Source organism: Elephas maximus, chromosome 8 (assembly GCF_024166365.1).
Source record: "Elephas maximus indicus isolate mEleMax1 chromosome 8, mEleMax1 primary haplotype, whole genome shotgun sequence".
Taxonomy (NCBI): Eukaryota; Metazoa; Chordata; class Mammalia; order Proboscidea; family Elephantidae; genus Elephas; species Elephas maximus.
The window spans coordinates 64,642,042-64,661,216 of record NC_064826.1 but is presented as its reverse complement, the minus strand read 5'-3'; the positions used below and the strand labels follow the sequence as shown (position 1 = coordinate 64,661,216).

Genomic DNA, 19,175 nt, shown 5'->3' with positions numbered 1-19,175 from the left:
CAATGGCATTACTCCATCTCTGGGGTATCTGGTGTGTCTGGGTATGTAATTGATACTGGGTGGCTTGATTGATGTATCTTTTAAAGCATCCCCCATCCTCTATCTTCCCCCAGTCCTCCCCTCACATCTTCTAGCCCCCACTCTCCTCAACCCTTCACCCTTAGCTCCCATCTTTCTCCCCCTACATCCTCCCCAACACCTCTCAGCTCCCACTCTCTTCATCCCCCACCCACCAGTTCCCACTCTCTCCTCTCCTCCCCCATCTCCCACCCTTTCATCCTCCATTCTCCTGCCCTCTTCACCCCCCTCATCCCCCACCTCATGTTCCCTTTATCCCCCCACCTCCCATCCTACCCACCCCTCCACCCAGTTCCCTTGATGCCGGTGGACGCAAATGATCAGGACACAGTTTGCACTTAACCACTAAATCTTTATTAATTGAATTTGTATTACATCATAACACAATACAATTATTAGTAAGTAGAGAGAAATATTAGTAAGTAGAGAGAAATACTGAGTAAAGAGAATACGGCAATTAAAAGAGTACAATTTGAAGGGTGTGGGGACAGGAAGAGGGTAATGGGGTAAGGTAGGAGGTAAAGGGGTAGGGAAGAAGTGAAGAGGTAGGGAGAAGAGCCAGGGCTGAGGAGGGGGGCTACTGATAGGACCAAAAACAAGGATGCTTATTCATCACTTCCATGAGTAATTACCAACCATCATTATCAATGTCATTCTAGCAACAATTTCTCAAAGGGCACCAATCTATGCTGTGATTTTCTTTCCAAAATTTTTGCTCATGACCCTCAATCACTGGAGTCAATACCCAGGGGAAAGAGGTCTCTATTAATTTCTTTATCCAATCACCTTCTAACTTTCTTTCACTGGGTTTTTTTTCCACATCCAATTAGTCCTAAGTAGGTTGATCTCCCCACCGTTCCTTCTGCATTCACTTGAAATCTTTAAGGGTAACAATTACAGGGTAAAGGGTCACAAATAGATACACAAGTCTAATTACAGAGATACCTAATAGATAATATAATATTATTCTAACTTTCTAATTAATCCCACCCACTTAAGATTACTTAATAGTCCCTCCCACCACTAAAGTACTTATGATTATATATCCCCTACTACTTAAACTGAACTGATTACATAAAGAAATAATAAACAATGCAAGTTTCCACAGACCATTTTGATAGCGTTCTACAATCTCAAACAACAAAGAACTTTCTATCCCACCAGATGTGTCCTCTCTTTAGATGAAAATGTAACATGGTTCCCTCTCAGGGTTCTTCCTTTCTGCAGGTGGTCCGTCTCTGGCCAGGTCTTTCCAGTAAAGTGTTCTCTGTTGCCAATCTTGGAACGGTATCTGATGTGAGATGTCCGTGGTGGATGACAACCCGGTCAGTTCAGGAGCCCGAGGTACCTGCAAACTTAAAAGAGAAATCCAGACTGCACCACATAGATGTGCCCTTATTTTGTGAGCCTCTCATGATTTAATCAAACTATATTCACAGGTTTCCAGCATCTAATACCTCATTGCTCAAACTAAACTGACCCTTCATAAAGGTATGTAAAACTTTGTTTCAATATCCTAGCACGATGATCTTAGCTAGCTCTCTCCAGACTTACCTAACAATGGGAGCTGTTGTATCTTCTTTATCCTTCTTGGTTTCATTAATTAACACTGAAAATTTAGGCCAAAAGTCAATCAGTTTTGCCAGTTTGTTTCCAAGAATCGACTACTGGGCTTCACTTAGTAATTCTGATGTTTTGATTTATCTCTTGTGCTTTTACTTTGCTCCCTTTTTAAACTTCTTTAGATAGAGATTTAATTCCCTTGCTTTTTTCTTTCTTATGAAAAAAGGCATTTTGTTGGGAAATGCCAGAAAATTTTTTAAAGAATCCAATTAACTTAAATTGATAAGTAACTTAATTTGATCAATAAATCAACTGAATGAAAGGAAACTTATTCAAATTCAGATACTAAACTACAATAAATTTGAGATTACTTATCCTTAACATCTATGTTAATAAAGAGAGTATATATCGGAATAGAGCATAGTACACACTGCCAAGAAGTAAGTCACAAGCTTTAGTAAACAGCCAAACTTGCGTCAGGGACTTTGTCAGCGAGTTGTAAACCCACACCAGCATGCTCTCCCTGACCATCTTTGTCATTGGTCAACGTCTCCAGACTTTTGCTTGCAGTGGTGGCAAATGTCCGTGTGCACATGCCAGGGCTGCAGATAATGGCCCATTTCTAGGCCCTCTGCAGCTTGAAGAGCAATTGGTAACTGTAAATTTGACACAGAACTTGATTTCAAATGTATGGAGGATGGACTGGTATCTGAGGTAAAACGAAGTGTCGCTTCAAAAAAGTCCAGAAGCACAAATGCACCATCTTCAAAGTAATTACATTAAAACATGCGTGACTGACAAGCTTTCAAAGAAAATGCTATTTTGGATCAAATAAGTAGCCAATTAGGTATCTTCCTTGAAACTATAGTCCTTTTGTGTGATTTTTAGAAGTCCAATCAATAAAACTGAAATGATGTTAAAACTAAAGGATGAAAATGAACAGGATGAATATACTCCAGTTTACAGGAGCCTCTCCTTCACAGTGTTTTAAGAGTTCACAGTAAAGAAACATATTACACTACGTTACTTACCATTGTCATGAAAATCAAACAGTACTTTGCTATTCAGTGGAAATAAATTTTGAAAGCATAGTCATTTTTAAACACTGTGAAAGGACACTACTAACCTACAGCTAAAGATTTTAAGTATTTTAACATGCAAGAATAAGGGTGGGTGGTAATGAAAAACGTGAAGGACAATGCTGATGGAAAATGAAACTTCACCGTTAAGACTCCACTTCATGTTAGGCAATTTGAAATATACACCATGTTGTTTTCTGCTGCTCAAACTGTGTTTTGGCAATTGGAGATGTGTGTGTTGAAACACATGCTCCTTGAAGCCTGCCTTTTTCTTCTCCGTGCGTGGCCGCAAAATGGAGTCTCAGCAACCAAGGCAGGAAGGATGACACAAATCCTGCAGCAGGGTTAATGGCAGTAGTAAAGAATTAAACAGAAAGAGAAATTAGACAAACAGTTCAAGGTAGTAGCAAGGGACCAGGCTAAAAGAAGTCAGGCAGTCCCAGGTTAGCACAAAGCATCCAAAGTGATACCAGCGGTTATCACTGGATTGAGGACAACATTGTGTTGTCTGTTGCTTTGAGTTGTTTTCAGAGGCCTTTCATCCATTGGCAGCTTGATTTTGGCTCCATCCCCTGGGCGGGGGGGGGGGGGGGGGGGCCCTTTTCCATTAAGTAGACTCTGATTCCTTTGCAGTGGTTATCCAGGAAGGTCAGGCCATCCAGTGGATTCGAAATTCACCAAGGAAGTCCATATTCTTAAGACAGTGTCAAGTGTCCTAACTTACTTTTCTTCAGAGATCCCTCCCAGGCATAGGAGTGTGGGTCTAGGTGCTAAAGTCATTTCCCCTCTCTAAGCATCCAAATGCTTAGACGCTACAGTCTAGTGAGGGGACTGATGATGAAAAGCCCAGATGAATATGAGAGCAGAGACATGGACAGATGCTTCCAAGACCGTCAGGTGGTAGCTTTTTCAGCTAATTAACAATGCTCAGGAACAATCTTTCTGAACCATCAAGACAAGTTGGTAACATTAACTCAGAGTACTTTTTAAGAGTTGGGTTTGGGATTTGGGAGTCCTTTTGACTTGCTACTCTTAGCCCTGGTATATGATGAAGAGGTGGGCACACATTTCACAAACATCTAACACACCTGGAGTCACCAATAGTCTCTGGTTACCAGGTTTAATGTTTTGTGAGAGCCATTACTGGCATGATGATGGCAAGGTGTGGTGAGAAAGCCAGAGTTCTTGGGTATACATGATTTGCACCAGATGTGAAGGCACACTCTTACCACACAATAATTCATCTGAGAGGGCACTTCCTTCTACAGGCCTGAGGTGTTACATGTGGCAGGGTTTTGCCTGCTCCTGGGAGAACCAGTCGAGTTGCTGCTCCTTGAGAATTAATGGAACCATGAAAGTGGAGTTTGAAGTTGGTGAAGTTTCTAAGGGTGCAGCAAGAGGGTCACGGAAGCCGTTTCATACTGCACCAATGATTGTGGCTTCCTTGATAAGGTGTCGGTACTCCAGAAATGTGTGGAGAGTACCGAGACTACGAGAAATGTCATGTCCTCCTCCTCTTTCCTCCCCCTCCACAAAAAAGAAACAAGATGGCATTTCCTCTGTTTGCATCAGCTTCTCTGTAAATGTTTAACAGGGAATCTGGTAGCCTGCAATTCGGATGGTGACAAAGGGGTTTCAGCAAGTAAAGCCCAGGCTGGCTTCCAGGATTCACTGGAAAGTAAACTTTTTAAAGTATTTCAGTGAGCTTGGCAGTCAAGGTGGAAAACTGAGAGATACTTTGTTGGTAAACGTTGCTCCCAGCAAGTATTTGGTGTTTCAGGGTGTGTGCCAGTCCAGATAGCCTTGACCTTCTGTAGCTGTTTCAGAGAAAACGTGCCTCAGGTTTGGCCTGAAGGTACTATAGTCCAATTCAGCACACAGTCAGTGGTTGAGAAGCTTAACAGGAATAAATCTTGAGGGTAGAGATTCTGAAGGACACGACTAGTATTTACATGGTACTGTAATGTGGTGGTGGCGGTGGCGGCGGTGGTGGTGGCGGTGGCGGGTACTGAGGTACCGGAGGCTGGCGATACCAGTGTGGATTCCAAGTGATCATAACAGGTACATATAAAGACCGCCCATGCCCATCTCTTCCCACTGGGTACCAGGCGAATCCTACTGGGTAGGTCGGGTACGTCGCATAGGTGGGGTAAGCTTGGTATGCAGGTACCTGTGGTACATATTCAACATATGATGCCAGGTGAGCTTGGTCATCTAAATTTGGAATGGATAGTCGAGGATACTGATTCTGGATGGTGAAATTGTTGGGAGCTCGACAATCGTAAGAAACTTGCAGCTTCCATCCCCTTTTCACTTGGAGAACTTGGGCTCCATTTGGTGCAATGGTTGGAATAATTAGCCCATCTTTCACATTTCTTGCCACAAAATCTCGAAGAGCAGCCATTTCAGGTTCGGACAGTGAGTAAATATGTCCACTTGGAATGCTGTGTGCTCCTGGTATCATGTCTACACTGCAGTCAGCCATGTGGTTGTCTGGGTAAACGTTTTGATCTACTGGAGTGTACACATTCTGGACATAATAATACCTCACTGGTTGGTAAACTCTGTATCCATCTACCGGATAGTAAACTGATGGCTGTGGTGGTGGGGGGGGCGATGGTGGCAGTGGACAATACATCCGGCAGTGGTATCGGCAATATTCAGAATCAAAGACGATTGATTGGGTGCTCCATGTAATGTTGGGATCGTGTGTGCCCAGCCAGCGGACCCCTAGGACGATGGGGAAGAATGGAGACTGCGTCACATCGAATGACAGCACTTCGCGGTGATCTCCCAGGTCAACTATCAGGTCATGTGTTTCGTGAACCACTGGGCCCGATGCTATGGGGCGGCCATCAATTGCTTCTACAAGTATCGGCCAATCCTTTACTCGCAGAGGAATTCCATTTTGGGCAACATATTCGTGATCAATGAAGTTGCCAGAAGCACCAGAATCAATCATGGCTCGGACAAACAGGGTGTGTCTGCCCGGAATATGAATCTGGAGCATCACTTGCAAGTGTGGAGTTGAAATTTCATTTCGTGGGGACCTTATTCTTTCTGGCCCGGTCGCTGATGGTCCCTCTACAGCGGGGCCGGGGCGTTTCCCGCCGGTGAAGCCTTTGAGGCCTTGGCAGGACAGCTGTCGGCATAGTGACCTCCTGTTCCACAGTAGAGACAGAGGTTCAGCTTTCTGCGCCTTTCTTTTTCTTCCTGGGTCAGGCGCATACGGGCACCTCCCACAGGCTCGGTTGGATCTACCTGGTGGTGGCCTGAAGTGTGAGGCATCATCAGCGCACGGGGCGGGGAGCGTGGCTTCCAAGCCGCAGCCGCTCTGGCCAGTCTTCTCTCAATGTGGATGCACTGGCTGATCAGTGCAGACAGTGACTTGGCAACTTCCAGGCGGGAGAGCTCCTCCTGAATGTGGTCACTGAGGCCCTCGTGGTACTGGTCAATCAGTGCAGGCTCGTTCCAATCCAGGTCCTGGGCAATCATCTGGAAAGCGTTGGAATAGTCGATGACAGACCCCATGCCTTGGCGCAGACGTCGGATCTTGCGCTTGGCAGCCTCTCGCCTCTGAGGGTCTTCAAAGATGTGCTTCATTTCTATCATAAAGGCTGGGTAGTTGTGCATCAGGTAATTGGATCGCTCCAGCTTTGCAGAGGCCCAGCGGGCAGCACGGCCTGTCATCATGCTGGTCACGAAGCAGACGCGGACGCGATCCACTGAGAAATCTCTGGTGCTCTTTTCCATAAAGTGCTGGCACTGGGCCATGAAAGGAGCCAATGTGTCAGGGTTGCCGTCAAATTTCTCGGGTAGGTCATCGGGGCACTCTTCCTCACAGGGAGGAGGTGGGGCAGCAGCTGCTGCAGCCCCACAGAGCTCGAGGTCATCCTCTTCAGCCTGAGGGGTGGGCTCCACCTGCTCGCGCAGAGAAGTATTCTCCTCTGTGAGCTTCTGCACCTGGTTCTGCAGGTTGCTGTTCTCCTCAGACTGCTTCATGACCTTCTCTCTTAGGGAACTGATCTCCTCAGAGAGATCGTCTCTCTTTCGATCTCCCAGGTTGGGGTTGTACTGGCCCCTTCGGCTGCTGTGTTTGGAGGAGGAGGAGGAGGGATGGTGGGGGGGAGGCGGAGGAGGAGGAGGTGGGCAGTCGGGCCCCAGGTTGAAAGTTGGGGTGGGAGGAGACCTCCCAGGTATAGGTTCACTCCTGTGGAATTGGAGGCCTGGCTCCTGGCCACTTCTTCCACCCTTCCTTCTTTTTGTTTTCAAAAGCCGTTTACTCCTATAAATGAAAATAAAAGCATAAACTTGACATGTCCATTCAAAGCAGCAAACTATAAAAGATTTATTATTTAAAATATCTCTTTGCTCTACTTGCTTACATTAATTAAAAAAAAAAGAGAAAAAGAAGTTAATCAATTAGGACAACAGGTAACAAAAAGCACTTTACTTTTTTGATATCCAAGTACCCCTTTTCCTCCTCAAAAGTCACCTGTTCATATGGTTCAACAAGACATAACTATATTAACAGCACCCTTACCTTCATGAGCTATAAAAAGAATGCTGAGATACACACCAAACTTTTGCATAGAGCAAGAAAAGCAAGGAACTTTCAAGGCAAGTATGAATAAATCACACAGAATAGAACCAAAATGATAACTTTGTTATTTAGAGAAGTTAGGTGAAAAATTGCTAATATTCCAACCAATAGGCAACACCAAAAAAAGAGCTGGGAGAGTATTAAAATCACAATACTAGTAGTCATCAGCCTTGGAGGGGGGCAGAAGGGGCAAGGGGGTGGGGGGGGCAGGGGGCATCTGCCACAACTCTGGTCCACCTCTACAGAGTTATCAAAACGAAACAACCACCACCAATTACAAAAACTGCACTTAGGATGATTGTTTTAAATTTCCAATGATCTCTTAATGAGCCTCAAATTCTCATATTTGGGAAACTCTAGGAGTGTGCTCAAAAATTCAAACAAAGTTTAAGAACATAAAATATAAAAAGCAGGGTAGGTGGGCTAGCCTGGTTCCCTAGCCCTTAGTAGTCCATTCAGACAAAGATTAACACCAAACAAATTATATAAGATAAAGCAAAAAAACTCAAACATTGTTATTAAGAAAAGTTGGGTGAAAAATACCTGTTATCACAACCAACAGGGAACCAAAAAAAAAGGGGGGGAGGGGGTAATAAAACACAATGCCTATAATCATCAGCCCTAGAGAGAAGAGCCCCTCCTCCCCTTTCCCAACACCCCTTCCACTTAATTACTTTAATAACTTAGGCTACAAACACAATGAATGATTGACATTCAAGATAAAATAATCAAGTCTAGGAAAATTAGAACACACAATTAACACATCATAACCTGTGACATTTAGTCTCATTTCCAACTCTTTAAAAACCACTGTATTGGTAACACTTGCAAAGGAAGGTCATAAAACAATACAATTTTTATTTCTTAAATTAAGAATCCTAATGTCCCATTAAAAACAACGAATAAGCACAGTCCAAGTCACTAATGTGTCACTTCTGTCATGTAGACATTTTAATACATTCAAAACACAGTGTCAAACTTCTGAAAGGGCAATCACAACATGTCCAGGAGCAGCCTGTCCCAGGTCAGGAAGGTCAACATACATGTCAATCACAGCCACCAGATGGGGGTAGGGCTTTATTCCGGTCCAGGCCTGATGGTTTGACCATGTGCAAAAAACAATGATGCATCAGAGATAATAATACACTAGGAAATCAGCAAATAATTTCTATATTGTTTGGGGAAACAAAAGATCAATAAGTGTTAAAAATTCAAATGCCTTTGATGTATCAGAAAGTAATTTAACACTGAGAAGAAACTTAGGTTAAGATAATACAGAGGGGCTTCAACTATGTAATTCAGGGATACGTGCCCCCACCAAAGACATTCTTTTTTTTTTTATTTATTTAAATATAGTGCTGGTCAAACAAATTCAGGGCCTTCAAGGTCACCAGTTTGAAACCCCTGGTATTTACCAATTATTGGGCAGCACAGCCCCCCCTGGGGTTTTGTAATTTTGAGGTGGGACACTTCTAAGTCCTAAAAGATATAACTGCCCAGAGCAATTTAACTATTAGAAGTAATAGGTAACAAGGCATTACAACTGTAAATAAAGTTTAAAAACATTTAAACAGCACTCGGCAAGGGTTGGTGGCGGGGTGGGGGGGGGGGGACTAGGAGCATTTTGATTGGAGTTACAGAACTATGGCTCCTTAAACTCCTTTTTTTTAGTAGTGGCTGGATTGGGGAGATGGGGTCAAGAAGCCCCATTCCTGAAAATTTAAAGGACACACAACATAAAGCTAAGCTACCTGGGACAGATGCCATGTTTCATATGATAAAGATTTCAATTTTAGTTTTATGGTAATTAAACATTTGAATAATCTTTCCTTCTTCACAAAAAATTCTCCAGACAATGACTTCTACAAACTTCTATTCCCCACACATATCAAAAAACAGCAGCAGCCAAAAATTCCCATGCATGTGCATAATGTCCCATTAGGAAATAACATTTTATTAAGAAAATAACATTTCATTAAGCAGGTATTAGTTTTCCATTTTCACACACTGTCCACATTTCTTTGAGTATTATGTATACTGTTGTGAAATGCAAATTCTATTAATATCTGCATGTTTTGCCATTGTTTTGGGCCTCTTTAAAATACAGATAAATAATTTCCACAGAGGAGGGGCTCAGGGCCCTTAAAGAGGGGCTGGAGGCTTGCTTAAAGCTGTTGTTATGGTAAACACATGATTTCTGTAGATTATATAATTCTTGGGGGTGGCTGGGGGAATGACAGAGATTTTGGGGAGCTAAGGTCTCCAGTTCCCCCCTTACAAAGGTTCTGGCTCATGGTATTTAATTTATGAAGCCAGATTTTGAAGTTTCTTCATTCAGTTGGAAAAAGAATTTTTAAGTGGTGCATCTGACTGGCAGTAAGTTATGAATTTTGTTTATACAGATGGGGCAGGCTTTAATAATGCCAGTGAAAACACCCACTCTATATTTTGTAATGTAACCACTTTACATTACACAAAATTTACATAAGCCACTTGCCCAAAATTTAAATTAGCTTTTCCTTTCTATTAGAAAAGCAAGCTATCTTGAATAACTTCACTTGTAATTGTTTTATATTTAACTATAATTATAATATATCATAATTAATTACATAATTACAATTAATTTTTTATATAATTAAAGTTTACATTATTGGAGTTTAAAAATGCATAATTTTTTTTAAAGATCCTGGTAAATGTGAGATAAGGCGAGCAAGGCAACCCAGGACAGCAAAACACCTCACAAAACACACATGAGCAAGAAACTATAAAACACCAGCAGATACCAAGCAAGACACCAAATAAAAGTTTCCTCTGGTCACTTAACACGTTTTTAGTGAATGCCTACCATGTGCCAAGGACATTTTACTGTCTGCAGGCAAGTTAGCCAGGGCTAATTCCTTACAAGTTTAAAGAAAAAAAAAAAAACAACTTCTTAGGCAACGCCTCATTTTCACACTCGCTCAGAAGCCAAGCCAGCAACACCAAGGCACTACTTTATAAAACGCCTTTAACACATAGTTCACGTTGTTCCTTATTTTGTATCCACCGAAGCATAAAATTCCATTAGGTCTCACCACGAAGATCCACTAGTGTCTCAAATAAAAAACACCTTAAAAGTAAATTATTTTAAAAATTGTTTCTCACTTGGGAGTAGTGAAAAACATTGGACTGCACAGCCTCGAAGGGCATGCAAGCTTAGAAGTGCCCTTCATAACCAACTATCATTAGTTTAAATTGTGAGATTATGCTATTTAATATATGCAAAGCATTTATAAAAAGAAATTTATAAGTGTCAGATAATTATTATCGTTGTTAATTATTATTCATATACTTATTAGACACTAGTGGATAAAAAGCAAAAACAGCGCCGCAGAGAAACAGCAGGAGGGCGGGGCTGCGCAGCCAGTCTCAGGCAGCAGAAGGTGCGCATGAGCACAAGAGGGAGGTAGGACCCGGGGGGAGGGGCCAGGGGCTCACTCTGCGTAGGCGGGTTCTGGGGAGGCGGGGCTGCAGGCCCGCTCAGAGGAGGCAGGCTCAGGGAGGGGCCAGGCCCCGGAGAGGCGGGGCCTGGGCTGGCCAGTTCAGAGGAGGCGGGCTTTGAGGCGGGGGCTAGGTAGGCGGGCTCCAAGGAGCCAAAGTGGGCGGGGGGCCTGGGAGGCGGGCTCCAAGGAGCCAAAGTGGGCGGGGGTCCGGGAGGCGGGGCCTGGGGAAGCGCGCTCTGGGAAGGCGCGCTGCAGAGGAGGCGCGCTTGGAGTAGGCGCTCCGAGAGCGAGGCGCTAAGTGCGCTCTGAGCAGAAGCTGCAGAGAAGGTGCGCTAGGGTGGGTGGGGCGGGTCTGAGACTGGCTGCTGAGGGCTGCAGAGTATCTGCTGGCCACTCCCAGGGCCCCCCCTCCCAAAAACCCTCCCACCAGGCTCGGACGGTCAGATTCATTTCTTGCTGCAAGAGCAATCACCCCCACATCTATTTCCATCCTTCAATACTCGGCAAACCAACAGTTTTCACAAACTGTTGCTGAACGCCAATCCGCACTAACAGCTAGCACAAGTATAACCGCCACTTCAATCAAGCTCGACGAGGCAGGCAGCCCGCTCTGCCACTGCCAAAAGATTCCCTTTTACACTCAAGTCAGAGCCCCTTCATTCCACTGCTATAGCAGGAATGCTGTGGACAGAATGTTAAGCAGTATTTTTTGCCCGGGGCTCCATTTTATCTAATAGCACCAGCATGCAGAGAATCATCCCGCAAAATTATATAGTGGGAGCCATTCCAAAAAGGTGTGTTAGAAACAAAGGGTGGGGTCCCTCTCTAAGACAATCTCATCCTGCTGCTCAGCGTCCCTCTACGGCTAGTTTATTGGTAGCGCATATCAGCCTGCAGTTTGTGTGCCTCTGCAGCTATCATTCTGTAGCATTTTAGGTGATCGTTCAGCAGCTTATGTACCGCTGCAGTTCATACGATTTGTAGCGCAATGAAGCGCTCACTCTTCTATTTTTGTAGCGCTTTCGTAGTGCAAAATTTTTGCAACTCAGGGTTTGTAGCGCATTTAAAGCGCAAATCAGTCTTAAGTCTGCAGCTCAAGTATCTCTGCAGTTCATACTGGTTTGTAGCGCAACTGAAGCGCTTTTGTAGCAAATCAGTTATATTCTTTTGCAGCTTTTAATAGTTTGTAGCGCATTGAAGCGCCCATGAGTCTGTAGCGCATTGGAAGCGCCCATCAGTCTGTAGCGCATTGGAAGCGCCAACAGTCTGTAGTAGCGCACTGGAGGCGCCCATCAATCTATAGCGCACTGGAGGCGCCCATCAATCTTTAGCGCACTGGAGGCGCCCATCAGTTTGTAGCGCATTGAAGCGCCTATTAGTTTGTAGCGCATTTGTAGAGCAATTCGGTCTGTAGCTCATGTTTGTCTGCAGCTCATGTCTGTTTGCAGCTCATATCTGTCTACAGCCGGTATCTAGACTTGGGTCACGGAAACCAAAGTCTTGAAGGCTTGGTTTCCCCATTTTACTTTGTGGTACTGCCGTGAAGGCGTGACAAGGTTTGCGTGGAGACATTCAGGGGCGCTACTCCATCTCCCGCAGCTCCCGATAAGAACGGGGGAATGAATGTGATCTTAAAAATAAAAACATCCTCACCGCATACTCACCACGCGAGGAACCCTCTGCGAAGACGGGAAGGACGGATCCCACACCAGTGCCAGGCGTGGGCTCCGCTGGGTGCTCTGCAGCCCGGAGTGGCTCCGGACGCGAGCCCGCTCAGCGGACCTTTCGCGAGGCTCGGTGGACCTTTTCCGCAGTTCTTCCCGGAGAGCAGTCAGGTTTCTTCGACACACACCAACCGAAGTTGAAGCGCCGGCTAGGTGCCTTATATAGGCTGAACTGAGGTGGGGGGCGCCAAATCCCAGCGTCCTTAGCGGATAGGGGGGCGAAGGGGGGTGGAGGCGGGGGAGTGGGGGAGGGGGTGATGGTCACGCTACAGTGGCCCACCGCTAGAGGGAGTAAGGGATCAGGGAGGGGGTGCAGAATGCTGATGCTGAACTGGCCAAGCTGGAAGGAAAGAAGAAAGGGAGGGGAGGGAAGAATCGAGGACGGACGGCCTAGCCAGGCCAAGAATGCAATTGCCCCGGTGGTGGGAGCTGGGAGACCCTTGTGCTTGGACGGGACAGGGTCGGGGGACACGGAGGATGAGCCCCACGACCACTGGCACCTTCTTGCTGACAGGTTAGTGGCCCGCGCGCGACGGAAGGTTCTGAGGGCAATAGGCCGCTGCCTCCCCTCCCCCGCCCTGGTTCTGGGTACTTGGGCGCGCCTTCTGGGTGCCAGCCCCTCTTGCTACCCCGACCCCACTGCACCCGTTTACCAAGACCCTGCTTCCTGGACCCTCAGGGTTGACCCCTAGTCTTTTCTTTTTCTCTTTGACCCCCCCCCGCGCCCCTCCCCACCCAGCGAACACAAAAATTCCACCTTTAATTTCTATCCCCAACACCATTCCTCGTTGCCCCGCTGGAGACCACTCCCGAGGCCTGCAGCAGAAAATTGGGGGGTCATTTTCCAATTTTTTCCAATTTCTTGCGGGGCAGTTACTCTGCGATCGGGGCTTTGTGGCTCCGAGGCGAGCTGTGGGAAATGGGTGTCAAGCTGCGTCCCCCTTTACCCAAACGTGTTTTTCCTTTTGTTGAATCCGATCCGGAGAGAACACTAAAATGTGACAAATGAAACCCCTCATTCCTTTCTCTTCCTAAGCGCATTTCTCGGAGGCGGAAATCCGCCGTTTTTCTTAGGTTTTACGGAGCAGGGAACCGGAATCCAGAAATGCTGGGAGGTAAACGACGTTCAGGTCAGGGTTAACCTCGGCTGGGGGTCAGAGACGCTGCAGACAGCATCGTTTTCCCCACCAAGTACACTATTTAGAGAAAGCAAAAACAATTAGAAACAGCTGTGGCTGTCTCCAAAGTGGTTGGCGGGCTTCGGAGGCTCCCAGCTCCAAGCTTTTGGTCGTGATTACGAGATTTACGCAGAGACCTCGCTCTCCCTGCAACGTTACATTTTTCTAAAATTGTAGGGTGAAAGAATGCATTTAGTCACGGTAACCGCCCGTCTAATCCTTTCAAGAGCTTTGCTGAGATTCGGCTACATGTATCTGCGTGTATTTATAGATATAAACATATATATTTTATGTGAGGGAAAATTGCCATGGGTTGTAAGACTCAAATACTGATGAGGAAGATGCTAAAAGCACTTAACAGGCATTTCCATTTATGCGCCTCAAAGTGTTAGGCGCTGAGAAAACTGACAATCTGTTGATAATCTTGGTAAAGAAGTTTAAGTTAAAATGGAAAACCAAATTGTCTATAGTTGAGTGAGGGTCCTGGAACACGGATGAAACACTTTCGTGTTTGAAGGCTGAAACTGAGCATATTTTAGGGACTTACTACATATTATTTTATACATAGAGGATAAAGAAGAATTTGACTCATTGTAGGTAATGACAGAGTGGCGGGGATCGCACTTAAAGCGTGCCTTTTAAGGAATAAACAAAACTATAGCACATTTTTAGTTGAGAGTTTACTTTTTATTAGAAATAAAAATCAAAAATATGAATGAATGAAGTGCATATTTCCAGCAATGAAAGACATTTTTCCTGTGAAGTTGGGTGAACACAATTACAATTTTTACAAGTGCCTTTTAATCTTTAGGATGGTCACCCTCTTCTGAAAGATGGAATAATTCCAGGATTTTTTATGTATGATAGAGTACAGTTCTGGTGACAGGACTGTCAAATCCTCAGCAATTTTTTTTATCCAGAAAAGTTACTTCACCTAGTTAACTGATAGCCTTTTTTTCTAAAAAGTAAGATTAAAAACCAGTGTAGATGAAAAGTAGGGAAAATTCAAATATAAAAATCTATCCCAAGACTTTTAAACAAGTTTGAACAAATTTGATTTTTTAATTTCAAAATGCTAACCAGGCTTTTAAAAAAAAAACTAATTATTTTTGTCACTGTAAAACTAATACTTATTGGTTGTATGAAATTCAGAGGAAAAAAAAAAAAAAAAAACCCCAGAAAGCTGTAAAGAAGAAAATCTTGAACACCCGTAACTTCATCACCCTGATATAACCTCAATAAACATTTGGAGTCTACTTTTTCAGACTTTTTCTCTATGCATGTAAGTGTAATTAAATAATATGTATTTTTTATAGTTAGTATCACATGTATAATTTCTAAAAATAAAAATGGAGTTAAATTCTCCATTATTTTCTTTTCAAGGAGTCTTAAATATAAAAAAAAAACATTAAATTTACAGTTTTTTTTAAAAAAAGCTAATACTATTCAGTAATTTTCCTATTTTAAATTTTAAGTGAACAGCCCTAATACATGAATATTTTAAAAACAAAATTAAGAAGAATTACCACTGATCTCACTATTCTAACATTCACATAGTTATCATTTTGGTGTACTTCCTTGTGCTTTTTATTCCTCTGCTGTGAAAAAATTTCCACTTTGCTTAGAAATATAATTTTCTAAGAAAAAGAAACATCAATAGATAAGTATTTTAGGTAAAACTTTTTTTGCTTACCTAAAACATCAAAACAATATTAAAAACAAAATTCACATTAAGACAAATACTTCAGATAACGTTTTTGTGTTATTTAAAACAGCAAAACAACATTAAAAATCAAAACCAAAAACAAAAAACCCATTAATACACAAGAACTTTAGTAAATACTTTTTTGACACTTAATATCATTATTGAATTTTAGATTTTCTCATATGTGCTTGATAAGGGACATTACTCATTTTGCACATGCTTATAGGCAAACATAAGAGGTGCTGATATACATTATTTTATCAAATAACTGGAATTTGTATTTGGATATTTTATCCACTTTTTATAAGAGTTTGCTATGGATCTGTGAAACTGTTGATTTACCTCATATATTTGGTTTAACTTTTAATGTGGAGGGAAAATCAGTTGTATTTCTAAGCAAAGTGGAATTCGCACTTGTCAAATAATAACTAGACATTCTATTTGGACATTTTACCTGCTTTATGGCAATATGCCAGGCATCTCTCTGAAACTGTTGATTTACCTCATATTTAGCTTAACTTCTAGGATGGTAGGAAAATTGTTTTTCCAAACAAAGTGGAATTTTTACTTGTCAAATAATAATTGGACTTTCTGTTTGAACATTTTATCCATTTTTAATGACAATTTGCTATGGATCTATGAAATTGCTGATAGACCATATGTATTTGGCTTAACTTCTGTTAAGACAGAGACAATATATTTATTTCTAAGCAAAGTAAAATTTTCAGTTGTCAGATAGTAACTGGACTTTATATGGTCTTTTTATCCATTTTTATAGCAGTTTATCATAAATCTAAAAAGCTGTTGATTTACCTCACGTATTTAGCTTAACTTCTAGTGAGATGGACAATTGTATTTTTAAGCAAAGTGAGATTTTCACTTGTCTCACAGACATTGAAAATAGCAAGACAGCACTAGAGAAAACTGATGGTAGGTAGACCGGGAAAGGTAAAGATAACATGCATCTAGTTCCTAACACTAGTTTTACTTTTGAAGAAAATGCAGTAAGCGGAATGCTGAAGTACTGAAGAAACCCTGACTTGTTAGACATTCTCAAGTCAAATATTCAGGTTCTTTGATACCATTAAGTGCACTGTTTACCGATAGTATTTTCTCCAAAATAACCAGCCACTTTGGGATTTTTTTTTTTTTTCTTTTTTACTAACTGTCTCTACTTCCTCTACCTTACCCCATTTCTTAAAACTTATTACATATTGCCTGTTCCAAACACCGAAATGCAAACTCTATCACTGATCTTCCCACCCACTCTTAGGGTAAAAGCAATTCTAGCTGGGCAGATGCTCTGAGTTTATGTGTCCGTTAGAAATTCTTGGGCCGGAGGAAGAGAGCCCCTTTACTCTTTGCTCCGTTTCAATCCGTAGTTTCACAGAAGTATTGAGATGGTGACATTTTTCTTTCCATCCTTTCCCATCCTTTTTAATGGAGACAAGCAGATGAACAGACAGCAGACGGACAGACATGGACGGACACCCCCCCGCCCAGCCCCGCACATCCAGGCTTTTTCTAAACTTTAGGATCTAGTTCTCCAGTCTGCTATCTCCCCGATTTGCAAAAATATCAACCTTAAAAAAAAAGCAATGAAATTTTCAAAAACGATAAAAAACAAACTGGTGGGCACTAAGGGTCAACAGGGCTTCAATCAACAAGTCTTTCCAGATGAAAAATTTTGGTTGGGATTTTCAGGTTGGCGTTTTAGATAGTCTTGGTGTTCTTCTAGTTACTTAACTGCCTCCAAGCAAAAATCTCTCTAAGCAAAATTCCTAGTGTTTTAAAAAAGTTTAACAATGTAACTATATTAAAGACATTATTCATAAAGAAAAAGGAATCTCTGCGTCTGACACAACCGCAAACATTCCCATTGCTGCTCTTCTGTTTTAGTCTGTTTCATGTGCTTACATATATTTACATAGCTGTAATTTTAATATGTTTAATTTTTTTTACACTTCGTTTGAAAAATAAAACGATTCTTGCTTTTAGAGGAACGGTTGTCAAGGCTGCTGAATACTTTGTGTTAACTATTTAGCAGGACTGCTGTGTGAGTGTGAGGCTAGCCGAACCAGCACCTGCCAAGATGTGTGGGCCACTGAGTATGGGTCAGGAAGCGGTCCCTGGTGGAGGGTCACAACCCTTGGCTCTTCTCCTTTTCTTATTCATCATTTTTTATGAATGACTCTGATGGAGATCTAGGAGACTGGTTTTAAAATCCATCGATGACTTGGAAAGGATAGCTCCTAGATGACAGAATTTAGAGTTAACACAGTTTAAATAGGCTGCAATGTTACACTGAAACCAAAAAGATATTTTATAGCAGTAAATGCATCATAATTCATTAGTGTGGAAGGAAGGAGGTGACTTTGTATGGTGGCAATTTTTGTGGAAAAAAGAGGTTAATGTGAACCAGCGACATGATGTCGCTGCAAGAAAAAAAAATTGGATTTAGGCTCTGGTAATAGTATAGTGTCCATATGTCACAAAAATTAATAGTACCCTGCACTAATCAACCACATCTGTAGTATCGTGTCCATTTTTGGCTGTCACATTTAAAGAGAGACACTGACTAATTAGACAACTCGCAGAACAGTCCACAGGGATGGTAAGGGGTCTGGAAATCCTGTCACAGGAGGTATCCTCAAAGGGTCTGCAAGTGTTTAGCTTGAGACGACTAAAAAGTATACATAAACTCTTTTTTGTTTGCTTCTGAAAGCAAAACTGGTATCAGTGGGTGAAAGTTGGAGATGGATTTCAACTGGAGACCTTTCTAATACTTCGTGCAGCCCAGCAAGGGAATGGATTTAACATCTTTACTTGCTCAATATCTTTTAAAATATCAGAAATAGTCTCCTTTATTGCAACAAACATGTAAATTGAAGGCCGTGATAACATTTTAGCGTAGACAGCAAAGATACTTATGACTGAAACATTTTATTTTTTCTGATAAACTGCCTGAAAAGAATAATCCTACATGTTGCAAGTTGATCTCCTACAACTTGAAAATAGCTGCAAAGGGACAATTTAACACAAATCTCTTCCTCTTCTGATTCCGTTCCAAACATACACATTTGAGAAGGAAATCAAACTTTTTTTTTTTTTTCCTGCAAAGTATTCTGACCTTAACTTGCTTCCCAGAGTTACTTTTTTCCTGGGGTTTCTTGCTCATGCAGAACAGGCTTCTCTGGCAGGGTGGCCATGGATGCTGGGGTGGGGGGCACAAGGTTAAGGGGTAGCAGGCTGGCCACTGGTGCAGAACAGCCTCCTTGCCTCTTACGCAGGGGAAAATGTGGGGCAGATCTCTTGTCTGCCGTCTCCCACCCCCACCCCCGATCCGTAACAGATTTCCTTGCAATTTACTATTACGGTTTTTAGCTTTTCAATAGCAAAATAAAATCTTTCAATCAAAAGTAGCCTCTGCCCCTTGCTGTCTTTTAACTTCTCTCCGTTTCTGGTTAGTGGGTTTCTGACAGCCTCTGGGGCACATTATTAATGTCTCAAACATGTCTTGGGCCAGATTTTTCTTTCCTCATTTGTCTGCCTGCTGATTGTTTATTTTGATGATCTTATCTAACTTTGAAAATGTAATTGCTCAAAATTAATTTATGGATTATGCATGACTTCCTTCCAAAGCCCTTTTTCTGAGGAGTGAAAACTTGTAACGCTTCTGACTGACAGAAGCTGTTTTCATGCCCGGGTGCCTTGAAAAATTGAGAGGCGAGAGATGTGAAGAAAGGAGAAGAAATTCTTCTGT

The 19,175-nt window shown here is 42.6% G+C and overlaps 2 protein-coding genes across 3 annotated transcripts in view; one reads left to right on the top strand and one right to left on the bottom strand.

The window, feature by feature from the left end:
* Positions 1 to 1,105: 1,105 nt before the first annotated feature.
* PEG10 (paternally expressed 10) lies at positions 1,106 to 12,666 on the bottom strand. The gene is given in 3 exon segments (XM_049894235.1): positions 1,106 to 5,822; positions 5,825 to 7,005; positions 12,459 to 12,666. Coding segments are annotated over 3 exon segments (2,340 nt in total). The 5' UTR covers positions 12,464 to 12,666; the 3' UTR covers positions 1,106 to 4,668.
* Positions 12,667 to 12,849: 183 nt separating this feature from the next.
* The window catches only part of SGCE (sarcoglycan epsilon), an 80,674-nt gene continuing 74,348 nt past the window's right edge, over positions 12,850 to 19,175 (top strand). For both annotated transcript variants that reach the window (XM_049893573.1, XM_049893572.1), the window contains exon 1: positions 12,850 to 13,043. In XM_049893573.1, coding sequence (XP_049749530.1) covers positions 12,935 to 13,043 — 109 coding nt within the window. In that variant the 5' untranslated portion in view covers positions 12,850 to 12,934. The remainder of the gene's footprint in view (positions 13,044 to 19,175) is intronic.